Source organism: Pomacea canaliculata, linkage group LG13 (assembly GCF_003073045.1).
Source record: "Pomacea canaliculata isolate SZHN2017 linkage group LG13, ASM307304v1, whole genome shotgun sequence".
In the NCBI taxonomy this organism is placed as follows: Eukaryota; Metazoa; Mollusca; class Gastropoda; order Architaenioglossa; family Ampullariidae; genus Pomacea; species Pomacea canaliculata.
Window position 1 is genome coordinate 23,016,180 of NC_037602.1, and position 24,402 is coordinate 23,040,581.

A 24,402-nucleotide genomic window follows, 5' to 3' on the forward strand; every position below is an offset into this window, starting at 1 on the left:
GTAATGCCACAATATGCTTTTCAATTTACGTATGTATTCACAGAAACCCTATTTATGTAGGTATTCATAAGAAGCCTATTAAATACATTTTCTGTAGGTATTTATTAGAAACCGATTAAATACAAAACATTTCTCTTTGGATGAGACCTCATACATCAAGAAGCTATATGCTATATTTTCTCTTTGACTCACACCACCTCCATAGTGAAAAAAATTATACTGACCTTTGTGAATGACAATTCATCAACCTTCGCAAACCTATTCTGTACACTCTACACAAAATTAACAAATGTTAACATTAATAAATTAACACAAAAGCAGCTCTTTAACTCTGTCCTCAACTTTCAAATCCACAAGATGTTGCCAAACTAAACTGCAAGAAATTAATATGGTCCACACAACTAAGGTAGAGACAAACCTAAATTCTATCAATGCATGTTCGATATAAATATAAAGTTCCATACGGCAGTGCCACAGATAAATAGATAGAGGGTGTATATAGGGGTATAAAATACAAACACAGGGTCCACATATAGGTGTCAGAGCAAAGCATGAACCAAGATTGCTGATAAAGTGAAATTCATTTCATCATAATAATGAACCAAACAGATCTCTAAATCAAAAGGAGAAACATAAAACACCAATGTAACACAACATGTATTACTCTGTACTGGATGCCAAGGGCCTCCTCCCAAGTGAAAAGTGAATGCAGCAGAATACAGCAATGCACAAGCACATAGACAATGCATTTGCACTTGCCTGTGCCCAATGTCCATGTGATCACCCCAATGCAAGCTCACAAACCACCGTACTCATATGTTCATGTGATCACCTCAATGCAAGAATATAAAACGTTATTCCAATGTCCATGCTTGCTCAAAAGATTACATGCTTCACTCAAAAACAAAGGATTTGGCCTGTTGTATCCTCTAGCGCAACACTACACCATGTTGCCACAAAGCATGCATGCTAAGTGTGTAATGCTGAAACAAAACACTCTTCCACAAGAAGAACATCTCCATCTTAACTGTGTGTCTCCCTAAATGACATTGAATGATTTGAGGCCTAGACATCACAGCTAGGACTTACATCTGGCTACATCTACATCATCATACCATCTTTGCAATGATAAGTGAAAAATATTGCATTTAATTATGATCAAGATAAATGACTGACACCTGCATAAAAAGTGTACAAGAAAAAGGTTTTGTTAAGTCTAATTTTTTTTTTGCAGCCATGTTCATGCTTACTTTCTTATAAATATAATGCACTCTCAGATGTCACTTTCCCTTAAATATTATCTTCTCAAAACTGCTGACCAGGAAACATCAATTTTTGATAACTTTTGCCTTAACTGGCCTAAGAAAGATATTTGTAAGATGGAAGAACCAATAAAAAAGATATATGTATACACATAAGATGTTGTTCCAGCCAACATTCAACATCTGAAATGTCTTGTGTAAGGTGGTTCCCACTATCATCACTTTAATGACGCAACTTCCCAACAAGCTTAAGTACTGGCACCCCCACCCCTTCAGCTGGCAAGGATTTATGGAGAAATGCTCTGCAGGCATGTTAGGTGAACAAATCTCTCCCGTAAAAAGCTTTGGTGTTCTAACAGAAAAAAATCAGATTATAAAATATAAGAAATTTTGTAACAAAGCAAGCAAAGCTCCAAGATCCCAATCTCTTTTTTGTACATGACTTTATGGGCAGTTCCTATAGGTTCTAATAACACATGTGTGCAAGTAGTGCTCCTGAAAAAGGACATGCAAATGTACATCTCCACCAGAAAGGAGGGGGAGACTTCCTGCACACATATTTATTTCACAGAACATGCAGAGGCAGATCCTCCCTTAGATACCACCTAAAGCCTCTTTGAAAGTTGACCTCTACACGCATACATTTTAGGATGTATATATATTGTGGACATGCACACACAGACACACATGCCCGTCTGCCAAGGTAAACACTTTCAGCACTTTCAAAACCTTGGGGCTTGCTTGACTGCTGTAGTGGGGAGATAAAAAAATTACCATTAAAACTCTGAAGTATCTGAACAATGAAAAAACTTCAACCAAAAGCAAGCCATCCAAAGACACACAAGATGCTAACCTTGCTACTTTGCCATGACAGGGCGAATCAAGTTCATGCAAGTTACGGCTAGCTTTCTGGTCCCGCTTAGGAAGTGGGATTAGGTATTTGACCATATTGTAGTCTAGAAGCCAGTGACCAAGAGCGTGATGATAGTGACCTAGGGGTTGACAAAAAGATGAGTTAGAGAGCTAAGGCATTTTGCTGGTGACTACAATAGATCTGGTGATTTTATTACCAGTCTATCGACTGAAGTCGATTTAAATTTTGTTTTACTTCTTCATTAAAGGCTTCAACCAGCTCATAAGGTTCTGCATAGGGTTTGAACCTGTATGGCTGAATTCCTAAAACAGCCAAATCCCCTTCTGAGCAGCTTGAACAAGAGACTACAAGCGATGTTTTTGACTCTAGTTGCGCCTCATTGCTGAGTTCAGCCATACTCACTGCTATAAATACCGCAATTGCATAACAGCTCATCTGCTGTAGTTTTTCTGCTTTCCGAGCAGCAGGTGAGAATGCTGATGTTCTTTTTCTGATGAAAGACTGTCATAAAAATCTGACAGTTTATCTGTTTTCCAGAAAGTTTATCTGTTTCCCATCAGATAAGGTGCAGAGGTGGTGAAGATAAGTCTACACCTTCATACACCACTGCAAATCCACAGCAGTTTTTTGTTGTCCCAGCAGCACCAGAGAGGACAAGTAAAAAGCAGGAAAAGGGAAGTAGGAGATACAAGTGGTCACAAAGTTAACAGTGGGCAATGCAACCTGTCTCTTCACCCCAATTATTAAAATATAAACTCCCTCATCCACTTTGATGACAAGGTGAGATGGTTTCTTCACTACAAAACATCATATTTTTAAAATGAATGTGGTTTAATTCCAATCTTAGGTTACTCTGTGTGTGTCTGTTATTTTTATGGCAACTTTAAGTTCTAGTAACTTTTGCCTTGGTCATTGCTAATTTATCCACACATCACTCTTTTACCTAAACAAAGTGGTTCACAATCCAAAATAGATTGTCTACAAAATAAAATCTTTAAAATTCCATGCAAAGATCACACGCTTCAGGCCCTAACAAATAGGAAGGAAACAGTTCTTCTACCTGACAATTACAATCTCAATTTAAATGTCACCTTCATGCAATAATTTATTACAAAAGCAAAACTTGTCCTGACATCAAATGCTGCCAGATTCCACATAGGTGTGCAACATTCACTCTAAATGTAAATCAACAGAGTCCAATTTCTTGCTCATTTATGAAGACAGCAATGGTGGGAACAAAGATCAATGAGCACTCCTGTTACAAAAGGAAGTGATGTTCCAAGACGTGCCATGAACACTATTCACTATCACTCTCACTGTCGTCTAGAGAGATAAGTTCTATTTCTTTGACAAGACCACTGCGCATGGCATGTTCAATCACTGCCAGATGGCAGAAAACATACTGATCAGGCATTTGAATGCTAAAGGCTCGCTGGCTGCGAATGCGACGAACAGTGTTAGGGATGTCAACTGTGCCAATATCATCCAGACGACGAAGGCAGATATCTATGGTAACAAAAGTACCTGAAATAATAAAAATATTCAAGTATTGCACAATGATACCACATTTATGAAAAATATTACTGAGCACAAAATATGCACACTTCTATCAAGCCTAATCATTATTTATAAACTGAGCATAGATCTGTTTCAATCACATTCAGATTAGAAGGTTTATGTATGCTGATCTCAAGGGTACTTGGTGCATAACATAATTGAAAGATATCATGTAAATATTACAATTACAGTAAACACAAGGCCAACAGTTGATAAAGGTTATCAACAATAAATCAAAATAAGCAAGAAAGCAAGCCAGCCAAGGAAGATGTCAGCAAAAGAAACAATACTACTGCTACATACCAAATAGTTAAGACAGGACACATTCAAGATAGAACTAGACAATAAAACATATTCATGAAGAATTATCTATATCACAGAATAGCAAGACAAGCAATGCTACTATCTAGTTCAGTTGGGACATTCAATGTTCCTATAGAACTAAATAATAAAATATATATAGATAGAAAAAAATATGTATATATATCACAAAATAGTAAAACATACCACTACCTGGTTAAGATAGGACCTTCATTGTTTCAACAAAATTAGATAAGACACCATGAATTAATAAAGAATTATACATGTCCCTGATTAATGAAACAAGCAACACTGGTATATAGTCAGGATAGGACGTTCAATGTTCCAGTGGAAGACATGCATTCATATACCATTTTAGTGTCCCTGAACAGAACTAGACCTGATCTGTCCTTTCAACATGGTTTAGTTCCTTAGTAATCAGATATTAGCATCAGACTTGTGCCACTGACCTGTACGGCCAATGCCTGCACTACAGTGTACAACAATTGCTGGACCATTGGGATGGCCTGCCCAGGAGGCACCTAAAGCTTTGGTGGCTTGTTCTTGAACTGCTCGAACATGAAACAAAAAGTCTAAGAAGCCTGTGGCTGGAGGAATGCCATAGTCTGGCCACGTTGTAAACTGAAGATGAATTACCTCCCGTGATTCCCCAGTCTGAAATGAAGAATAATAATAATGACTACCATTGATATGCTGGGATTAAATACACACCATACAGACAACTTTCACTAACAAAACATTTCAGGTAAATGCAGAAAATTTTTACATGATTAAAAAATACCCGCAAAAAATTGTTTTTCAATTAAAGCATGTTTTTGACACCTTTCTGGTTTCAGCTGCACAACACATTTCTAATTTTAATCACTTTTAGGTAAAGGTCATCCCCTTACCTTTTTCTGGTCATTGCGGGGATGGGGGGAGGGAGTGAGGTGGTAAAGACCTCATTTTTCTCGGGAAGTTTGCTGTGCTAATTGGACACTGAATGAGCATGTCTCTCAGTTCAGACACCAGCGCTCTAATCACTCAGCTATTCACTTCCCTACTTTAGGGCGGCCCAGTGGCACCTGTCATCAATATAGTGACTGTTCACTGCCCTGGGTTCAGATCTTGTCTCGGGCACGCTGTTCTTTCTCTACATGTGGCATCTGTTTACAAAGCTGGCTGACTTGCCCTAATATAGCCTTAGTTGCTGACTCAGTGTAAAACACCAATCCCCAATCCAACAGAGTACATAACACAATATTAGAAATGTGTTCACTATAATCACTTTCATTTTTCTAAAACACCATGGTAAAGATGTTTTAAAACACAGTCTGGGTTAGAGTTTGCAAATGTTTGCATCTGTTGATCCATGAACATTTAAATCATTTCCAACGACAATTGATTGGGGTTTTTTTAATCTTAGATTTAAGCTATGATTTTGTCAGTAGTCCTCATGATCTCTTCAATAATTCTAACACTGGTTTGTTGAAATTCAAACTGCTGGAACAATTTGTCATTTTATTTCATCACTGGGTCTCTTGTTTGCTTGTAAATACCATTAAGTTCTTCTCTAAAGCTGTTTCTGATAATCACAGTCATCGCTACTGAAACTGTTTTAGCAAGTTTAGAACAGCTCCAAATTGTTAAAATAATTCTTTTAAATACAAAAATTTAAATGAACTTAAGATAAAACTATACTTAAAACATTGCTAAAATGTTCATAAATGCATCTAAAATATAAGAAGTGACTTTTATCTCTGTTTCTAAATTTGCTTCTTTAGAACAGTTGTTAAGTTTTAGAAATACAATGTGCAACTGGTTCTGGAATAGTAAAAGAAAAATTTTTTTTATTTGGTAGGGAGGGACAAAATAACATTTGTGTTAATCATGTGATAAAGCTAGATGACTTAACAACTGCACACAAAATTACAAAAATAAAGTTTCACAAATGTTTTCTATCCTTGCATGTGCCCATGCATGTATGTGTGCTCATGTAAAGGCATACTTCCTGCAGTGCAGTCTCTGATGTTGTTCTCTCTGGCATATTATCTTCTCAAAACTTTGAACAAGAAAGGGCAATCTAGTCATTATGGCGAGTCATCCTGCCCTAATCCTAAGTTCTTTATCTAAGCTGTCATTATGCACAATCACTGACATTCTCCACTACTGGTCTCTAAATGAGTTACTCTTCCTTTCAGGACCATCTCTTCTTTATCATTTATTAGTGATTTATTTTACTGTCAACTGCTCAAAACTGTTATTTTGTGCCATTTGTATCACACCTATAAAATGCTTCAAAATTTGTAACTTTCATTCTATTTTGCCAATTTTGGTGAGCTTGGTATTAACGTTATTAGATTTTCAAGATCTATCGAACTATGTCATAAACTATTGCTGGTTTAACAAAAGAAAAATCACCTACTAGAAGTCTACCACAGGTCCACTGACATATTTCTTAACTTACACTTGTATTCTGCAGTAAGAGCTTGGTCTCTGTGTAGTTCTTAAAAGACTGAACTGAATTGTTGTAGACAACAAACTCATCAAACTGCTCATTGGTATGCTGTTCATTTGGCCAGTATTGTCCACATTTCACCCGTTGACGTTCTATTGTTCTGAAAAACAAAGTTTAGATGGCAGTGCAGGGCTTACAGAAAAAGCATTTTCAAACAAAACAAAATGCCTGCAGATTCTTTTAAGAGCAAAACATCTCAGCATATTATTTTATTTACTTGGTAAATAAAAAATATACAAAATTGAAAATATATATATTAAAATATCAAATTTCAGCTACCAAATAATGTTGCCACAACATTTAATGATAGCCAAACGACTAATGCCTAAGTATCAGGCAGGGAAGCAAACTATTGTATACAATAAACACAAGACTTATCAACACACTTAGTTGTCATGACGATCACCAAGCACTGCTGCGCCCATACCATCCTCCAAAAGTCCACAAATGTTTTTGGTAAAGGCCCTAATCCAGAAATATTCAACAAAATTTTATTACACAAACACTTATATACAAGACGTAATAAAACAGATCACCAATAACTATTCTGCAGAATTGCAAAGGTTGGGTCCTCTGTTGTACAATGGATAACTCAATCTGATTAGCACTCAACACACTATTTACAAAACTCACACTTGTGCATTCACAAAATCAAATAGATGCATATATGTTAAAAAAACAAAATATAATTCAGGAAGAAAAGAAATATGTCTGTGTCAGTAGTCCACAGAGTTCAGTAAGTGGAGCTGGCTGATGAAGCTGTGTATCATAAGTGTAACTCACATGTGACAGAATGGCATGACATAGCATCAGACAGAGGGGAGGTATACAACATAAAAAGTATTGGACCCAATACAGATCCCTGGGGGACACCATGCCTCAGGACAGAAGCATCTAGTAAACACCATTCACACACAGTGTGGGTACACTCCATAAGATAGGATTGAAACCAGGACAAAGCAACATCATGAATGCCAAAAGAGTGCTGCAGTCTGTGTAGAAGTATAGAATGATCTACAATATCAAATACAGCTGACAAGTCTAACAAGGCCAGAAATGACACTTTGTCATCATCAGCACTAAGAAGTAGATCATTTACAACTTTTAGAAGTGCAGATATAGTACCATGGCCCTTTCTATAAATCGACAGGAAGGAATTAAGGAGATGATTTTGCTCCACGTGCACAATAAGCTGGGAAAGAATGATCTTCTCCAGAACCTTAGACAGAAAGGACAGGTTTGAAACTGGTCTGTAACTGTTTCAGCTGTTATGATCTAAAGATAGTTTCTTTATAAGTGGACAATCAATAGCCACTTGAACTCGAGAGGAAAGTGCCCAGACATGAGAGAAGCATTAATCACAAATATCCCTGGACTGCTGGCAGACGATTTTTTCCAGTTTACTGCAAAAAACGAGGCATTAGACGACATAGCTTCCAGTTTATTCACATTTCAGATTAACTACTAAAACGAGACATTAGACAACATGGGTTCCAGTTTATTCACATTCTTTGTTACGGCACGCCGAGACTAACAGTGGATCACTTCGCAAGAGGCCAATGAGTGAGTCTCGGCAGACAGACATCCGTCCATAAATATACGTCCATGCATTAATGATATAGGTTATATATGATAACAATTGTCAAGCAGAGAAGATGGAATAGGATGGAGTTCATCTTTTGGGGCTACTACTCAGACAAAGTTCCTTAACAAGCTGTTTACTAACTGGTTCAAAACCACATAACGTAGGATCATTGTAAACTGTATCTGACACAAATGAAGTTGTGCACCATGACTTGTAGTGCTACAAACGGTTTATTAGCACAGTCACCAAGATGCACTACGGTTGTCAATCAACACCTATTAGCTGTGCACCATTATTGGGGCTGTCAATCATCATCCAATAGCCTGATTGGAGCAATAGCACAAATGCTAGCTCTGTCAGCCTTGGGTCCGAGACTTGTAAGGAAGCATACAAGTGGACAAACATAAATACACTTGTGAAAAGCAACAGCATTGACCAAAAGTATTTATAAGTATGTTGACCTTGATGGAGCATGAGAAGATTTATAAGCATGCTTACCCTGAGTACAAATGTAGGCATTCTTTTGCATGTATCCGTCAACAAAATTGGCGTTGATGTAATCAGAGGAAGGATCACTGTCAACCATTGGTAGAATGACACGTGAATGATCATAACAAAGAACATCTGTGTAGCGGTTCTTTGGCAGGTTCTGGCGTGCCCTACAAAGAACTTTTGATTATTTACAAGATAGTTGGTAGATTTCAATAAGCACTTTCAACAAAACCAGTTATAATAAATTGGCAAACTAACTAAAGTATGATATATATGTTCTTCAACAGCAACTGGGCCATTATCCAAGGCAAATGAAGTTCATGCAAGTCTGGTTTAAGAGCCACAAAGCCTTTCTGTTATATGGTGCCCAACCTTTTTTTGCACGAGGGCTGGACTGGACATGATATAAAATCTCACGGGCCAGAACATGGCGGTTTTTGTTGAATCCCGACGTTAAAAAATTATGTTGTGTGTGGTTAAAATGAGTGGGCTGTAGGTTGGGCACCCTGGTCTATGTTAGCCTCACCTTCTGTTCTTTGTCCTATTTTTATACTTCCTAGTTACACAAATATGCCATGCAAATATAGAAAAGCCAACATTTCAGAGATTTGTTGTTTGTTAATGAAGATTGCTTGCTCTACTACAGGGTGTCCCACTCAGGGCTGACCCTTCAAAAATGTGAATAACTCTGAAACATGTGAATGTAACACCACTCAACAAGGTTCAAAATATTCCTTATTGAATGCAAAATTGTCATAAAAAGGCGGTAGCAAGCGTCGCTATGGCAGCCACATAGCAGCAGTGTGGCACAAGCACAGGATTAATGGAGAATATCTGACTAAATTAAAATACCCCCAACATGTGCATGTGGTGACAGACTAAGAACCTCGCATGTATTGTCAGAATGTAATGAAAACAAACCAGACAGAGAAGAACTGAAACAGATCTTAGACAAATATAGACTGGTACTAAGCATAAACAGAAACAGCTGCCTTACCCTACCAAAAGAGCTATGAAATACAATACTTTCATCAGTGGTAACATTGGTGGCTAGCTATCTCAATTCCAGACTAACATAAATAAAAATCTTACCGTAATAAAGACTTTAAAAAACTAAACATCCAGGGGAAAGAGGTGTCAATCATCTAAAGCCTAGATTAAAAGTAACAACTAAAATAATACCCAAAAGCTAAATAAAATATAGAATAGAACAACATAAGGGATTTCGCAACCAACATAGTTCACCAACACACGGCAGACTTGACAGGCCTCCTAGGAACTGAGAACAAGTGACAACAGCAGGTAAAGAGCACCAACCAACACAGTTCATGCAAACTTGGCAAATCTCCCTGACAACAGGAAATGAGGGCACTAGCAATAGTAGACAACATCTCCAGCATCACAAAACAAAACAGATGAACCTTCTCTCCTATACCCACAATCCCCCAAGATTCCCATCCCCCACAGTAAAATCACCTCTGGGTAGAAGCACTTTCCCTTCCAAAATCAACAACTCCTGACACTGATGTTGCTAGCAGTGACATGAACAGTAAATCCAGATGGGAAGGAGTATGAGAGCTACTACCAAAACAATTTAGTTGCTTGGCCCCACAAGGCCTAAACAAAGTAATCAAAATGCCATATCTGTAAACTAAAAATATCCAGATGTGCAGGAATATGAGAGTTACTGCCACAACAATTTAGTTGCCTGGTCACACAAGGCCTATAGAAAATATGTGAAGCATCACCTCACCTGATAATTTTTTCCAGTGATAACACCAGAAACGAATTAAAGTAGTAAATAACCAGATATCCTGTCGTGTCTTTTTTACTTCAGGAAAACAACTTATAGAGAAATGAGACAGCTTTTAAATGCAGCATTTGCTTCCCCTAACCCTAACTGTTGGTAAATGAGAAAGAAAAAAAAACCACTTGATACGTTTTCCAGGCGCTGTAGCAAGGATCAAAGAGTTGCATCTCGTTTTAGTTTAATAATAGTTCAGGATAGAGTACTCATTGTCATAATAATAAGGTGATTTATACTTTGCATTTACAAAAACCAACCTGATGTGCTTTACAAGTAAAGAAAAAAAAAAAAAAAAAAAAGCATCTTTTAACAATGAGCAACTGTAAAAAAAGCTGTGAAACTGACTTAGACTGGTTAAAGGTCCCTGCAAGTTTCTCCATCTTGATGTGAGCATACTCCTTCAACAGCCCCTTCTTCTTAACTGTCTGCACATGCTCAATTAGTTGAGTGATATTCAGTCCACCTTTGTCTGGCATGTGAATGGAGTCATCCAGAATGTTGGAACCTGAGGAGAGAGGCCGTTTTTTGCGAGGCAGGTCTCTTATCTGGCCATCGGGAGAATCATCATGAGTTGAAGATTCCGACAAGCGCTTCCGAGATTCTAAATTGTGGCGAGCTGTGGATGATGTTTTCCTCTTTTTAGCTCCTATATAACCATCCTCTTTGTCTTTGCCTGAAAATAGGTAATCATCTTCATCCTTCTCCTTTTCTCTGTCCTCGTGATTGTGCTTTTCATTAACGGTATCCTTGGAGCTCTCCGAGTCCAGGTCACTGATGTGTAGATCGGTGTCGCTGGACATGCTGTGTGAGACAGAACTAGAAGAGCCTCGAGTGCAGGAGCAGCGTAAATCTTTTGCCCTCATAAAGTAAGTGTCCAGATCTGGCTGCTGATTGTACAACACTTGCTGACAAAGTTCCAGCCACACTGAGTGCACTGAGGTTTGTACTCCACCAAGACTGCAGGGCAACACCTCTTTAGGAATATACAGACTGAGCTCTTGAAGACTGACAGTATAAACCTGCAAGAGATCAACACATATTTACTTCCATTGTTTCAAACTAAAGAACCATGCTTTGACTCAGTCTGGGTACCCAGACCTACAGATTACTCATCTTTAAAATACTGCTTTATAGAGAAAATTTTAATTTAAAATTAACTACAATAGTAAATATAGAACCAAAAACTTTTTAAGCTTTGCAAGGGTACAATACTTTCAGAAAGTTAAATCTTTAAATCTAAATAATGCTGAGCAAGAATAAAAATCATTCAATCAACATACATTGTTAGAAAACAATTTTTGGATACACATTTGATTATCAAAAATATATTTTATTTCACTTGTAGTAAATATACATGAAAGAGGACCACTGGAGAAGTCAAAAGACAGAGGGTTTCTTTTTTAATTTATCTTACATTATCAACAAAGTAAAAAAGGAAATAATTAAAATATATGCTGCCCTTTTTTGTGTAAAGACTAACCAGAACCTTCTCGTGTAGCACCATGCACAAGACTCACCCGATCCCTAAGTTTCTCTTTCACAAACAAGCGCAGGATCTTGAAGGGAGCTTTGAACCATAAAGGAGCTGTGACAATCAGGACACGTTTCAGACGAGCAGGATATGCCCCCTGTCACAGTAGATCACATTCTTCTTAAGATAAAATTATTTTTAATATCAGATGATAAACAGTTTCCTGCTCAAAGTTAGTGAAATCTAGTCACTTTAAAGATGCAGTTATAACAAATACGAAAGGCAAGGTTCGCGTTCATGCAAGTTCTGAAAACCTTTCTCTCTTGCTAGCCCCCATCACACACACACAGAGTAGAAGAGTTACTCAGACCTCCATGTAATCTCTAAAATGACATTAATTCTATGCAGTAAATAAAAAGCAGTCAACAAAACTCTTTGCAACTATTCTCACCTTAAGCAGTGACAAAATCTTTATGCTGAGTTCATAGTCAAAGTTTGCATACTTGGAGTCTGTCATATCATAAATGAATACAAGGCCATTGCGCTGGGTTTCATAACTGTAATCACACACAAAAACCAAGGTTATCAACATTCCACTTTCTTCCTTTTGCATTTAAGGAATCCTGCTTGTCAGACCAGATATTTCTGTAGTTATCAAAAGGGCTATTTTTTCATGTTTTCTTTGGTGCCCCCGAGTTTTTCTTCCAGTGTGGTTTTTACTTTCATGATATAAAATAAAAGAAGTGCACATGCAAAATGCTACCCATCTGGAGTGCATGGGAACAGAGCAATTGAGTATGCATGATCAGGATGGCCTCCTCAGAACTGCTTAATGAGCTATTGACAAATGTCTATAAAAATAATTTCTTCTGTTATAAAAGACACTAAGCAAAGCAACTTCAAACATTTTGGTAAGAAAACATCTGTATACTGAATACGCAGGTCAACATTGAAATTATTACTGACTCCTAATCTGTAGTATCTTGGTAAGCTGAACACGAATATGACCATGAAACACTTGTATTGGCTCTCATTTTGAAGATAGTTGTTATAGTTCATTTTCAATGTTTCACCGTGAAAGTGTATCCAGTAGGACTGTCTATCTATTCCTCTTCGTGCATTAGGTTTCACACAAGGCCTCAACCAGGGTCCGCCACCGATGTTGACTGGCTGAAACCCGCTCCAGGTGAGCCCTTTCCTTTCATCTCCCTTTCCACTGTTCTTCTCCAAGTTTCCTTTGGGCGACCTCATTTTCTTCGGCCGTCTGTAGTCCATCGTAGGGCGACTCTGGAGAGGTCTGCTGTCTGCTGGCGGAGCACATGTCCAATCCATCGCCAATGCCTTTGTTGAACCGCATGGTGATGGACTCGGTTTTTCGGTGGAGTTCTTCGTTGGTGATGGTATTTGGCGAGAGATGTTAAGTACGCACCTGAGGCATCTGTTTTGGAAGACATCAAGTCTGTTACTGATGGTTTTGGTCATCTTCCATGATTCTGATCCGTAAAGGAGGGTGCTGATCACATTTGACTTGAAGATTCTCAGCTTGATCTTCTGCTGATGTTTTTTGCCTTCCATGTGCTCCTGAGTGAGGCGAAGGCGTGGCTGGCTTTCGCCAGTCGGTCTCGAATCTCCACCTCCACATCCCCGGTGTTTGCCATTTTTGACCCAAGATATGTGAAACTGTCAACTTCCTCAATCTCTTCTCCATTTAGTTTGATGCTGTCTTGGACTCTGGCGTTCACTCTCATACTTTTCGTTTTTTTGTGCTGACCTTCAAGCCAAGGTTTCCAGCTGTTTCTGAGAAGGCATTTGTTTTTTTCCTGCATGTCTTGGTGGCGGTGTGACAGCAGGGCAATGTCATCAGCAAAGTCCAAGTCTTCCAGCGTTGTTATTGCTGTCATAGTCATGGTCCATCTGATCCCTCTCCTCTCACTGTCAGTGGAAGTCTTCATGATCCAGTCCATGGCCAGGATGAAGAGGAACGGCGACAGAATGCAGCCCTGCTTCCCCCAGTTCTGACTTTAAAGGGGTCTGGGAGCAGGGACTCCGTAATGCCTCAGGATCTTCCATAAGGACTCGCGGTGGATGCTGTCAAAAGCCTTCTCCAGGTCAATGAAATTGATGTACAGCGGTGTGTTCCATTCGTTGCTCTGCTCCAGAATCTGTCGCAGAATGAAGATGTGTTCAGAGCAGGATCGCCCAGGGCGAAATCCTGCTTGTTGTGGTAGGAGGTCTTTCTCAAGGGTTGCCATTAGTCTTCACAAAACAATCTTGCTAAAGACCTTGCTGGTGAGGGAAAGAAGTGTTATGACCCTCCAATTATTGCAGTAGGACTGTAACAACATCCTAAATAAGCCTAGAATGTCATATTGCATCACATTGCATAATACAATTATGCACACATTATCCAGAGTTTATTGCATCATTTTCTGATGAAATGCAGTACTACTGTCAGGCAAATGCTGAAGTAAGCTGATGTCAGCAATGTACTATATATGGTGCGGACAGAGCCAAGCAACCACACAAATGTTACTTTTTCTTGGTTCCTCCTCTTTCCGATGAGATAACAAAGGTCTACTCCAACATTCCATCGGCATTGAGGCCAGTTCCACATAGTGAGGGACTTCCTATTCCAGAACCTCCAGCAGAATATTCTCTTGATTCAGCTGATGAGGACGAGGGTGAAACAACCTGTTCTCCTGGTCAGTTAGCATGCAGTGATCCAGATTTCCACTGTGGTGCATCATCGACCCACACAGAATAATGCAAGAAGAACTAAATGGTTCCTGATTTGGACTTATCCAAGAACAAGGCAGAATTGCTAGGTTAGAACTCCAACAATGGAATCTTCTAGAAGATGATATAATTACTTTATATGAAATGCTTTTCACCTAGTGTCTACAACCTTTCTCGGGAATGTTAGGGCAGAAAACTACAAGGAACTAGTAGAAGACATGCTGATGCAGCATCAGAAACTTGGCTGCAATGTGTCTCTAAAGATCCACTTCATTCCCATCTGGATTTCTTTCCTGACAACTGTGGTGTGGTTAGTGATGAACACTGCCAACATTTTCATCAAGATAGCGCAACAATGAAAAAAAGATAGCAGATAAAATTGTGGACTACCATGCTGGCTGACTACTGCTGGACACTCCCCACAGATGCTCCCGAGCAGATGTACAAGAGATAGGGAAAGAAATCTTTACATGTATTAACCAGAGGTCAATTACTATGCAGCATGCATTTCGTGATGTACACAATATTTATTTCAGATTACAAAAAAAAAAAAAAAAAAAGCTAGAGCCAATTGGCCATTTTGATTGTCATATTCGTGTTGAGCACACAAAAATTGATAAGAATGACTTACTTTATTTCAGTAATATGAGTTTTGTAAAATTTGTTGACTGGTGATATCTGTGTGTACTATAAATGGACTGATCAAAAAAGTCATGTTGTGTCACTGTGGATCGTGTTTTACACAACTTTTTTCCTTAAGCATTGATAATAGTCATTCATTTCTGTGTCTTTCATGCCCATTGCAGTGCATTTTTTGCTGAACTGGAAGATCTAAGTATCTTGCAAAGCGTTCTGCTCAGCCATTAGTAAACAAAGCCTAACCTTTAAAGCAGCATCTAATTGGTAGATAAGCCCTTTGAGGCACTATCTGGTGACTGGTTTGGGATGGGTGATGAAGTCGTGCTGTGAAGAGAGCAAGTCCAGCACCAGATTTTTCGCGACCAGGCTGCCAGTAACCCAAATATGTACAGCACAAATAACATTCCTCAAAAATACATATAAATGGTTTACAAATAATACTATCTTCTATGAGCAAAATTTAAAGCAGATTACAAGAAATAATAATGATAATCTTCCACCATCAAGGTGGAAAATTTATACTTATAAAAGAGAACACCACACATACAAAATAACATTTATGCATTTTTCAGAACAGAGACTTACAGTGACTCTGTCCTGACATGAATGTGCATAATGTGTGTCTATATTTACTTTTCATACTACGTATATGAGTAGGTGTGTCTACTGTGAATGAAGTTAGTGATTCCATTTATGTGGCTAGGGCTGTCTATCCCTTCTGTAAACCACTCCGAGAAATCATTAGAAAACCACTATAAAAATGTTCATTAATTCTGCCCACCATTAAGGTATGCTTAAAGACTTTAAAAAAGAGCCTATCATACACAAAAAATATAATGCTAGGAGACAAGGTCTTCAACTCTGGAATCAAGGAAGTATGGCAGATCAAATTCACGACTGTCTATAATTATACTCTAACAAGCAGCTTCCAAACAAAAAGAATTTCTCTGTTCTGAATCATTTCTCTGTATAAATGTGCAAGCAGCTTACAAAATGGTGATTTTCTCTGTTGTGAATCATAACTGTTAATACACACAATGTCGAGCAGCTTACAAGTATAGTGAATTTCTCTGTTCTGACTTCCCGCTGAAGCAGCTTGTCAGCTGGATCTATATGTTGTAGGTCTTCTCGCTCTCTTGTTGTCTGTGGATAAAATCAACACATTAGCTACTAATCAGAACTTTGTTGTTTACTTAACATTATTGCATGTACACAATATCATCTATGACAGTCAAAATCTGAAACACGCCTAGTACTATGTAGCCCCCTCTACTATGCCACTCTGGCGGAGCACATGTATTATGCCACTTTTGCTCGGTCCCGTTGACTATAATTCAAAAAAAAAAAAATTACTATGCCACCCAGACTCTCGCTACTATCACTTTTGGACCAAGATGTGACTGTTATCCTTCTCATTTAATGCGTCTTGGACACAGTGTTAGTTGTGAGCCAAGGTTTCCGCGCAGTGTTTTTCTCATTACTATAAGTGCTGTGTTGTTGTCATAGTCTGGTACGTCTTCATGTAGTCCATGCAGGATGACATCGCAGTTAGGTGGACGGAACCTAGCACGCACACAGGTTCAAAGAGGTGGAGCGTGGCTGGCATGTGTTGTGTGTGTGTGGGGGGGGGGGTGGTCGCTGGCGGTGACAGCCGACGCTGACAGAGGAAGGTGTGAGGGGGTCGACTAGCGACAGGATGCAGGTGCGCGGATGTGGTTGGAGCTGGGTGGAGGATGAAGTCTTCAGGTGAGGGAGAATGAGAAAGGAGACAAGCTAGTTCTCGAAGTTTGCCGACGATTCTGAGCAGTTCTTTCTTTTCCGTTGTATTTTCTCTCTGACCTGTAAGACCTGAAGGCAATCCTAGTCTGGAACCTGTCTTACTTCATAGCAAAGGCCCTTTGGCTGGATTTTTGTGCCGGAGTCCACTCTCTGCCGCCTGCCCTGCGCCGCCACTGTGGTATATTACTATAACATACATGGTATTGGGTAATGTCATGTTGCTTGTGATGTCTGAGTTACTGTATTAGTCCGGCCCTCTAAAGAATTCCATCCAATTTCCCCTCATGCGGCCCCTTGGGATCTAAAATCGTGTTAAAATGTGCCCACCCCTGCTTTGGGACTGACGGGTACTTGTTCAAAGGCAAAGGCTTATTCCAAGTGCCGTTTTCTTTTTACGAACTCTTTACAAGATGGTATGCACTCTCTGCTCCCAGGATGTCCAAGTTGTATGCACTTTTGGGGCATCTGCTCTGGTCAAGGTCCCTGGGTCCAGGTGGCATAGTAGGGCCAGCTCCTTTCGGTTTGCTGTCTGTCATAGTCCAGTCGCCTGGTGTGCTTCATTAATTGTAAGTTCTGTTTTGTTGACAGGATTTTTTACAAGCAATATTTCTTTTCAACAGTTATTTGAATTATTGCAAAACCACTGTAAACACTTTTTATAATTATACTAAACTAAACGTAGCCCGATCAGCAAATCCAAATGTTACTAACTTCTATGTATATATGTGTGTGTGTGTGTGCAAGTGCACACACGCATGCAGAGGTACGTGGCTTATGTGTCCAAATGCAGGTGTGCATGCTGTTGACCAACCACAGTTCTACATTTCTGTAGTGTTCAGCAGATATGAGGTTCCACTTGTTAATCTTTATTGCTGGAAGTTGGTGAAAGTTTGATAAAAATACTTTAAAATTAATTTCTATGACTTTTTTTTCTTTTCTTTTTTTGCATTTCAGTTCTTGCACTGCTTATTCCTGTAAAGCATGGAGTTTAGCAATGCACTGAGATGCAAGCAATATAAGCATATGTTTTATTTTCTGCGACTTATCTTTATAAATTTATGTAGTCACAAACATGTCTGAAAACACAATTTTATAGGCAAACTGGTCAAGTGTAGCCTGTTTATAATGTCATTTTAGCTAAAATTGTCTTAGTATGACTGGATTTTCAAAGGCCAACTATACTAATGTAATGCTCTCATCAAGCGTGGACTTAATTCTCTGATCTTTTATCTACAATCCTGCCTCCACATCCACCATTTCAACTGAAAACTGCAACTACAAAATCACAGCTACAGCTAGTAGTATAATTGAGCTGTAATGACTACATCTATACTGGCAAGCACTCACTTCGAAACACATTGAATTATTTGTTTTGAAACCATCATATATTCTTATATCTGTGTGTTTATTATATTATAAGTGCCTTTAGTCTGGCTGATACTGGAAAAAGCACTATACAATGTGCTATTTAGACCACCGCCTTGATATTTTTGTCATTACTAAAGACAAGGCTTAAACAGAAAGACAACGACAGCATGTGTGGTCAATCTAACTCCAGTGGGCTACAAATAATCTTTCTACTGCCTGAAATTTGTTCCCCCGTCCTACACTGCTATTATCTACAATCATCACTTGCCAAATACTTGTCTTTTACTACTGCTTTATCGCTCTCACTTATCTCTTTTGAATGTTTGCAGTCTCTTTTTCTGCTTTTTATTGCTCAATGTACCCGTTCTGCATCTATAGACCCCTTACGAAGTGCTGATGACACACAACTGTACTGCTCCACTTCACCGGCTAACTCTCACTTTGCTACCAACACCAATAGAAGCCCGAATTATTAATGTCAAGGACTGGATGTACAATAAACTTAAACTCAACGATGATAAAATGAAGCTCTCCTATGTTTGAGAAAGAAGAAATTCAATCTCCACTCGTTTGTCCAACCAAATCACATCAAGGTGCACGAAACCAACATCACTTTTATATTATCCGTCAGGAATCTGGGATTCATTGTCACGATTCAGACATGACTCTGCAAAATAAGTTCACAGCTATCTGTCAGTCTGTCTATTATCGAGCTACGTAAGATCAGCGCCATCTGTCACATTCTGTCTATGCGTGCTACAACACTCTTGCCTGTATTTGTTTTATCCAGGCTTGATTACTGCAACTTCTTTGCTTGTTGCTGTCCTGCATACCTTCTTCACAAACTCCAGAAAGTAAGAACTCTGCTGCATGTCTGGTGCTTAGAGTTAGGAAAATGGGACCACACACTCCTCTCCGTTTTCTGCACAGGCTACCCTTTCGTTCTCTGCATCCAGTTACAAACTGTCCGTGCGCTATGTTTTAATTTTCTTTGCTGGCAGCTGCCCTGATTATTTTTTTCTGGACTTCACTTCCCTTACATCCCAGTTAACAACAACTCCGCTCCTCATCTGACGATCGTCTCTGTACTCTTCTGTCACCACAACAACATATGACGCCAGAGGATTTTTAGTCATTGTGCAGCCAAGCAATGGAACTCTCTCCCTTTCCATCTCCCCCACCCTAGCCCACTGATGAATCCTTTAAACGTGCACTGAAAACGCACCTCTTTCATAAAAATTACTCCTAAACACTCTTTCCCACAATGCTAGTCATTTTTCACACCCTTCCTGCTTCATCTTAATCATGATACTCTCAGTTCTTGTTATTTTGTTGCCTGTTTGTATTTTCTGTACTTGTTTGTATTCATCATTAGTCCTGTTGTTTATTCTTTTCTAGTTCATATGTTATTTGTTTTCCTGTCTTTGTATGCTGTCATGTCTTATTCTTGTTCTTGGGCACTAAGAGCATGCTCCTTAGGTGTGAATATGCGCTTTACAAATTTTACATCTGCACACATCTCATGACCAAGAGCAACTAGTTCAAAAACACATTATGAAGTGTCTCTAAAATAATATATTATAAATAGTACACACCTCGTGAGCAACAACAGTTCACATGCCCTTTTGAAGATCAAACTTTCTTGCCATGCAAAAACTTGACAGCAGAAGGCATGACACAGGATCCTTGCATTGTATCAGTCTCTCATTGTTCACTGCTTCCAAAAACTGCTTAACCAGCTGCAAATAAAATATGATTCACAAATATTCTTTGTTTTCTTGGTATTTATGATATCCTCTTACCAAGCTTGAAATGCAACAGCTTATAAGAATTTTCTATCCCCTACTACAACTTGTCCACCCTATTATCCCTTCTCCCTACGCTCCTATCTCTGTGTTCATGTTCTTGTATTATTAACAGGTGCATGTTCATGTATGTATTTTGTACTTTTTGTATCTTGAGCACAGCATGTGGTTCACCATCTCTTGAGAATTTGAAAAGATGAATCTAAACTCTCCTTCCACTTCCTTTATCGTCCCTGATTAATCAGATGTTTATTTCTTTTTTTTGCTGGCAATGGAAGTTTTCCTTTTATAACCAAGCAGTCTTAAATCATCTGGCACCAACTTGAACACACTAAATCACCCAAGCTATGGAAGGGAAGGGCAGTGTGCACAGAGTGGTGTAAGTGTGCAGTATCCAGTTGTTTGAAATACTGATATCATCCAATTTTACAACAAAAAACCACAAAAATAATAATCTCACGTTATGACACTTTAGCGCACTGAATAGTTTCAGAACTAGCCAGGGACAAAAATTAGCTGACATTTTACTTACTTCTTTTACTAAAGCTTATTGCAACAACACAGCACAAAAAGTCCAATAATAAAGATTTTATAAAGCTCTTTCCCATTTCACCACTTTAAACAGCTCAATCTATGTTAATACTATGAAACTGTTATCAGAACTATGTTTCTGTGAACTAGTTTACAAATAACAGCTAACATCTGATACAATCATGTTCATTAATTATATAACTTTCTCTGATCCACTAACAACTTGGAATCATGTTGACATTCATTTTAATTGGAGAATTTCTTCTTAAAATTCGAAATTTCAGTAAAAGACTATTGGGCTAAAAACTTTGCAGCAAGAGTAATACAAAATGTCGTTTCAGTATGAATGCTATTTTCTGTCTCTAAATCATTCAGTATTTTTACCGACAATCAGACCACGGTCGCTTGATGATACTATACACAGACTTTTTCCTTTCATGAAATCTCTTGTACCTACTTTAGATTTGTTTCCAATTCAGTTCTACGCAGTTTATCCAAACATCGGTGACAGTAATCCAGGAGGCGGCTGAAGAGAATAACCTGGGGTGAAAATCTGTGAAGCTCTGGCCTTACCCGGTAAATTTAAAGTTACCATGATGCAATGTAATCGTTTACACTGAAAACTGCCCGAGCGTTTAAAATATTAATAACAAGTCCCTGTCTCAAATATTAATTGGTAAGTACCTACCGTTTCCTCTTCTTCGGTCAATCGCCTGCCATCGCTTACATCGGAAATCGCTAATGTCAACACGTTAATGCGGACTGGCCACAGACTTTGTAACTGTTTATCACCGAGCAAATGGAACATCGACACAGAGAAATTTTACGATTTATGTCTCAGTTTGTGCAATGAAGCACACACACACACACAATAATAACATCCTTAATTATAACACTGAAAGTGCGACTAAACTTGCAAGTATGAAAGTGATCCACACTCGATCGTTGTATCTAAAAGAAAACTTCTTCTCAGAAACGGGTACTGTAGCTGCTTTTTCTAGAAATGTTGTTGTCGCTGTCATCGTGAAGATAACGTACATAAATAAATAGTTAACACTGTGCTTATTTAATCACGAACTAATGTCCATTACACTCCATGATGTAATGACACGCAAAGTGAACAATCTAGAAGAATTCCAAAACCAATTTTTTTGTCGACTTTTTTTTTAATGTCGCAAATGTTAGTATTTTTTTTTTTTACTCTTTGACAGGAAATTTTGTAGAGACGACGAAAATGCGCCTTGAATTATCATTGCAATGCTTATTGTAATACATGTTGATGAAACGCTCATGCTTTTTATACGTCTGCTGGTTGAGAGACGACTAACCTGTGACGTCAGACTACAAACGCCATATTGAGGTGCGCATCGCAAGTTCACAAACATACCCTTCCTTTTTTTTTCTTGATTTCATTTCTTCTCAGGACCCAAAGAAGGCTTACAACTGACAAGGTGCCAAAGAGGTGTCTGTAAAAATGGCACAGAGTCCAGCGGGAGTGCTGTAAAGGCTTTGCAGCTGGAACTAAAAAAGATTCAAGCCGAGCCTGTGTGAGGGTTTTCAAGTCAAGTTGATCAATGACGGACAATATTTTTGAGTGGGAATCTCGCAATATTTGACTCAGGCACGCTTTATGAGGGTGGATATTTCAAGGTACATAACATCATAAGTCTAAACTCCATGTGAGGGTTTTAAACTTATAAACAGTGTACGTGAATACTATTATACGTTTTTTTCTTTGTTGCTGCATCATGTTTTTCATTGTTTACATCTTGATCATGAATACATCACGCATGTATCACTGAATTTGGAATTATTTCTTTAATGAAATCTCTATCAGGAATTATTACTGGTTTGTACGATATATTTTTCTAGCATCCGTTTTTTGTTTTTTTTTAATAGCCGGATTGTTTTTCCCCATCTCTATCGGATTGCGTACAAAGAGATCTAATTATCGAGCATTCTCCGTTTGTTACATAGTTTCACTTCATTGAATTCTTCTGTTGAGATTAAAATAACAAACAGTATTAATATATTTTCTGTATGCTCTTCCAAAGGAGTTAAACTTGTTACAAACGGTCCATATTATGTACATTTAGCACTAAAAAACTCCTTAATCCAACTATCATCACCACCACTGATCATTCTCTGTCATGTTTATGTTTTACACCTGCATATTCAAAGGTAGAAAATGTATACAGTTGCAGTATCATTATACTTGAAACAGAGTTCGCAGGGTTCTTACATAGAGAAATGTTGCATAAGGCCTTACAAGTCTTATATTTGCCATGCGGTCCTTACAATTCTCACACACATCCTTACATTTTCTCTGTGACCCTTACAGTCTTATATCCATAAAATATTACCACAGATTTATTTTTTCATGCCTCTTATAAATCCACAATTTATTTTTGGAGTCGACTTTGGCGAAATACAGACAACTCTTCGTCTCACGCTATTTTAATCACACAGCTGCCAAGTCTTTTTCGCGACAAGAACTTACGTTTCGCGAGATTTTAGTCTTGACGGCTGACCACATTTCTTTGTCTTCAAAAAATTTCAAAAAATGCGGGGAAGTCTTCTTTTCGGGAGAACTGGCTAAAGGAAGAAAATATAAAGACTGGTTGATAAAAGACTCTAAAGATAAACATTGTGTATATGTGCTACCTGCGGATATCCTTGAATCTTTAATCAATGAGAAAGTGTTTTTGAAGAAGCACTATATATATTCTTACTGATGAGACAAGAAGAGCAGAAAGTATTTCTGGAAGATGCGTTCGTGTTACGGATTACTTTCATATATAAGAATGCTAAATAATATTTCAAAGTTAAAAAAAATTGCTGTTATGCTTGACAGGTTTTGACTCATTCCATTTTTGTTGCAACATTAGGATCACACTCTCAAAGAAAAAAGTTTTTTATTGAGAATTTTTCTTCCCTTTTTTTAAAAAAAATGGGCATATTTACTACCTATCTCCTTTTGTCCTGCATCCTTGTGTTTATCCACTGTTTTACCTTGTAGATATCTTAGTTTCCATAATAACAGTCATTCAGACAGTGCCAATACTCAAACAGGAAATCCATTTTGAGAAATTACACTACAGTATGTTTGCCAGAGAGGTGGTCAAAGTAAAGTATATTTTATAATCTTATCAGGGTGTTGTTGTACATGTGTAAAATTGTTAGTTGTAAGACACTGAGAATTGAAGCATCGAAGGTTAAAATACCTTCTGAGGCAAGAAATTTGCATTCAGAGGCAATGCTTTCACCACATTTAGCTCTTTCTCAGGTTTATGGAAAAGCTCTGTAGTTGTCTGTTAAGTATTTAACCATTATCACTTCATGTGAGAGACTTTTTGTCCCTTAGCCATTACTTGATGTCTATATAATGATCAACAGTTTGCTTACTAATGTTATTTTAGGCCAAAAGCTGCACAGAGTACACACTATGATGCAAGATCATAGAATTGTTAAGTTATAATGACGTTACGTCCTGAGGGAAACGATATATGTTGTAATAAGCTGTTGCAAGAATTTAACAAGGAAACCGATATAATGAATGGGCTTAGACTTGTCATATTTGTCAAGCACACATGGAGCTCTGACTAATCCTGATGTCATTATTTGTCATGCAGGCACACATGAAGTTCCAGCTGACTATCCTTATCTCCACCAGATGTT

The 24,402-nt window shown here is 38.2% G+C and overlaps 1 protein-coding gene across 1 annotated transcript; it reads right to left on the reverse strand.

Moving 5' to 3' along the window:
• Positions 1 to 83: 83 nt before the first annotated feature.
• On the reverse strand, positions 84 to 16,377 carry LOC112553760 (tyrosine-protein phosphatase non-receptor type 9-like). The gene is made up of 9 exons (XM_025221189.1): positions 16,295 to 16,377; positions 12,318 to 12,423; positions 11,913 to 12,023; positions 10,741 to 11,414; positions 8,595 to 8,755; positions 6,898 to 6,976; positions 6,461 to 6,611; positions 4,464 to 4,668; positions 84 to 3,660 (listed from the first exon to the last, which is right to left on the reverse strand). The coding sequence occupies exons 2-9, from the start codon at positions 12,381 to 12,383 to the stop codon at positions 3,434 to 3,436; spliced, it is 1,674 nt and encodes a 557-aa protein (XP_025076974.1). The 5' UTR covers positions 12,384 to 12,423; positions 16,295 to 16,377; the 3' UTR covers positions 84 to 3,433.
• Positions 16,378 to 24,402: the final 8,025 nt, after the last annotated feature.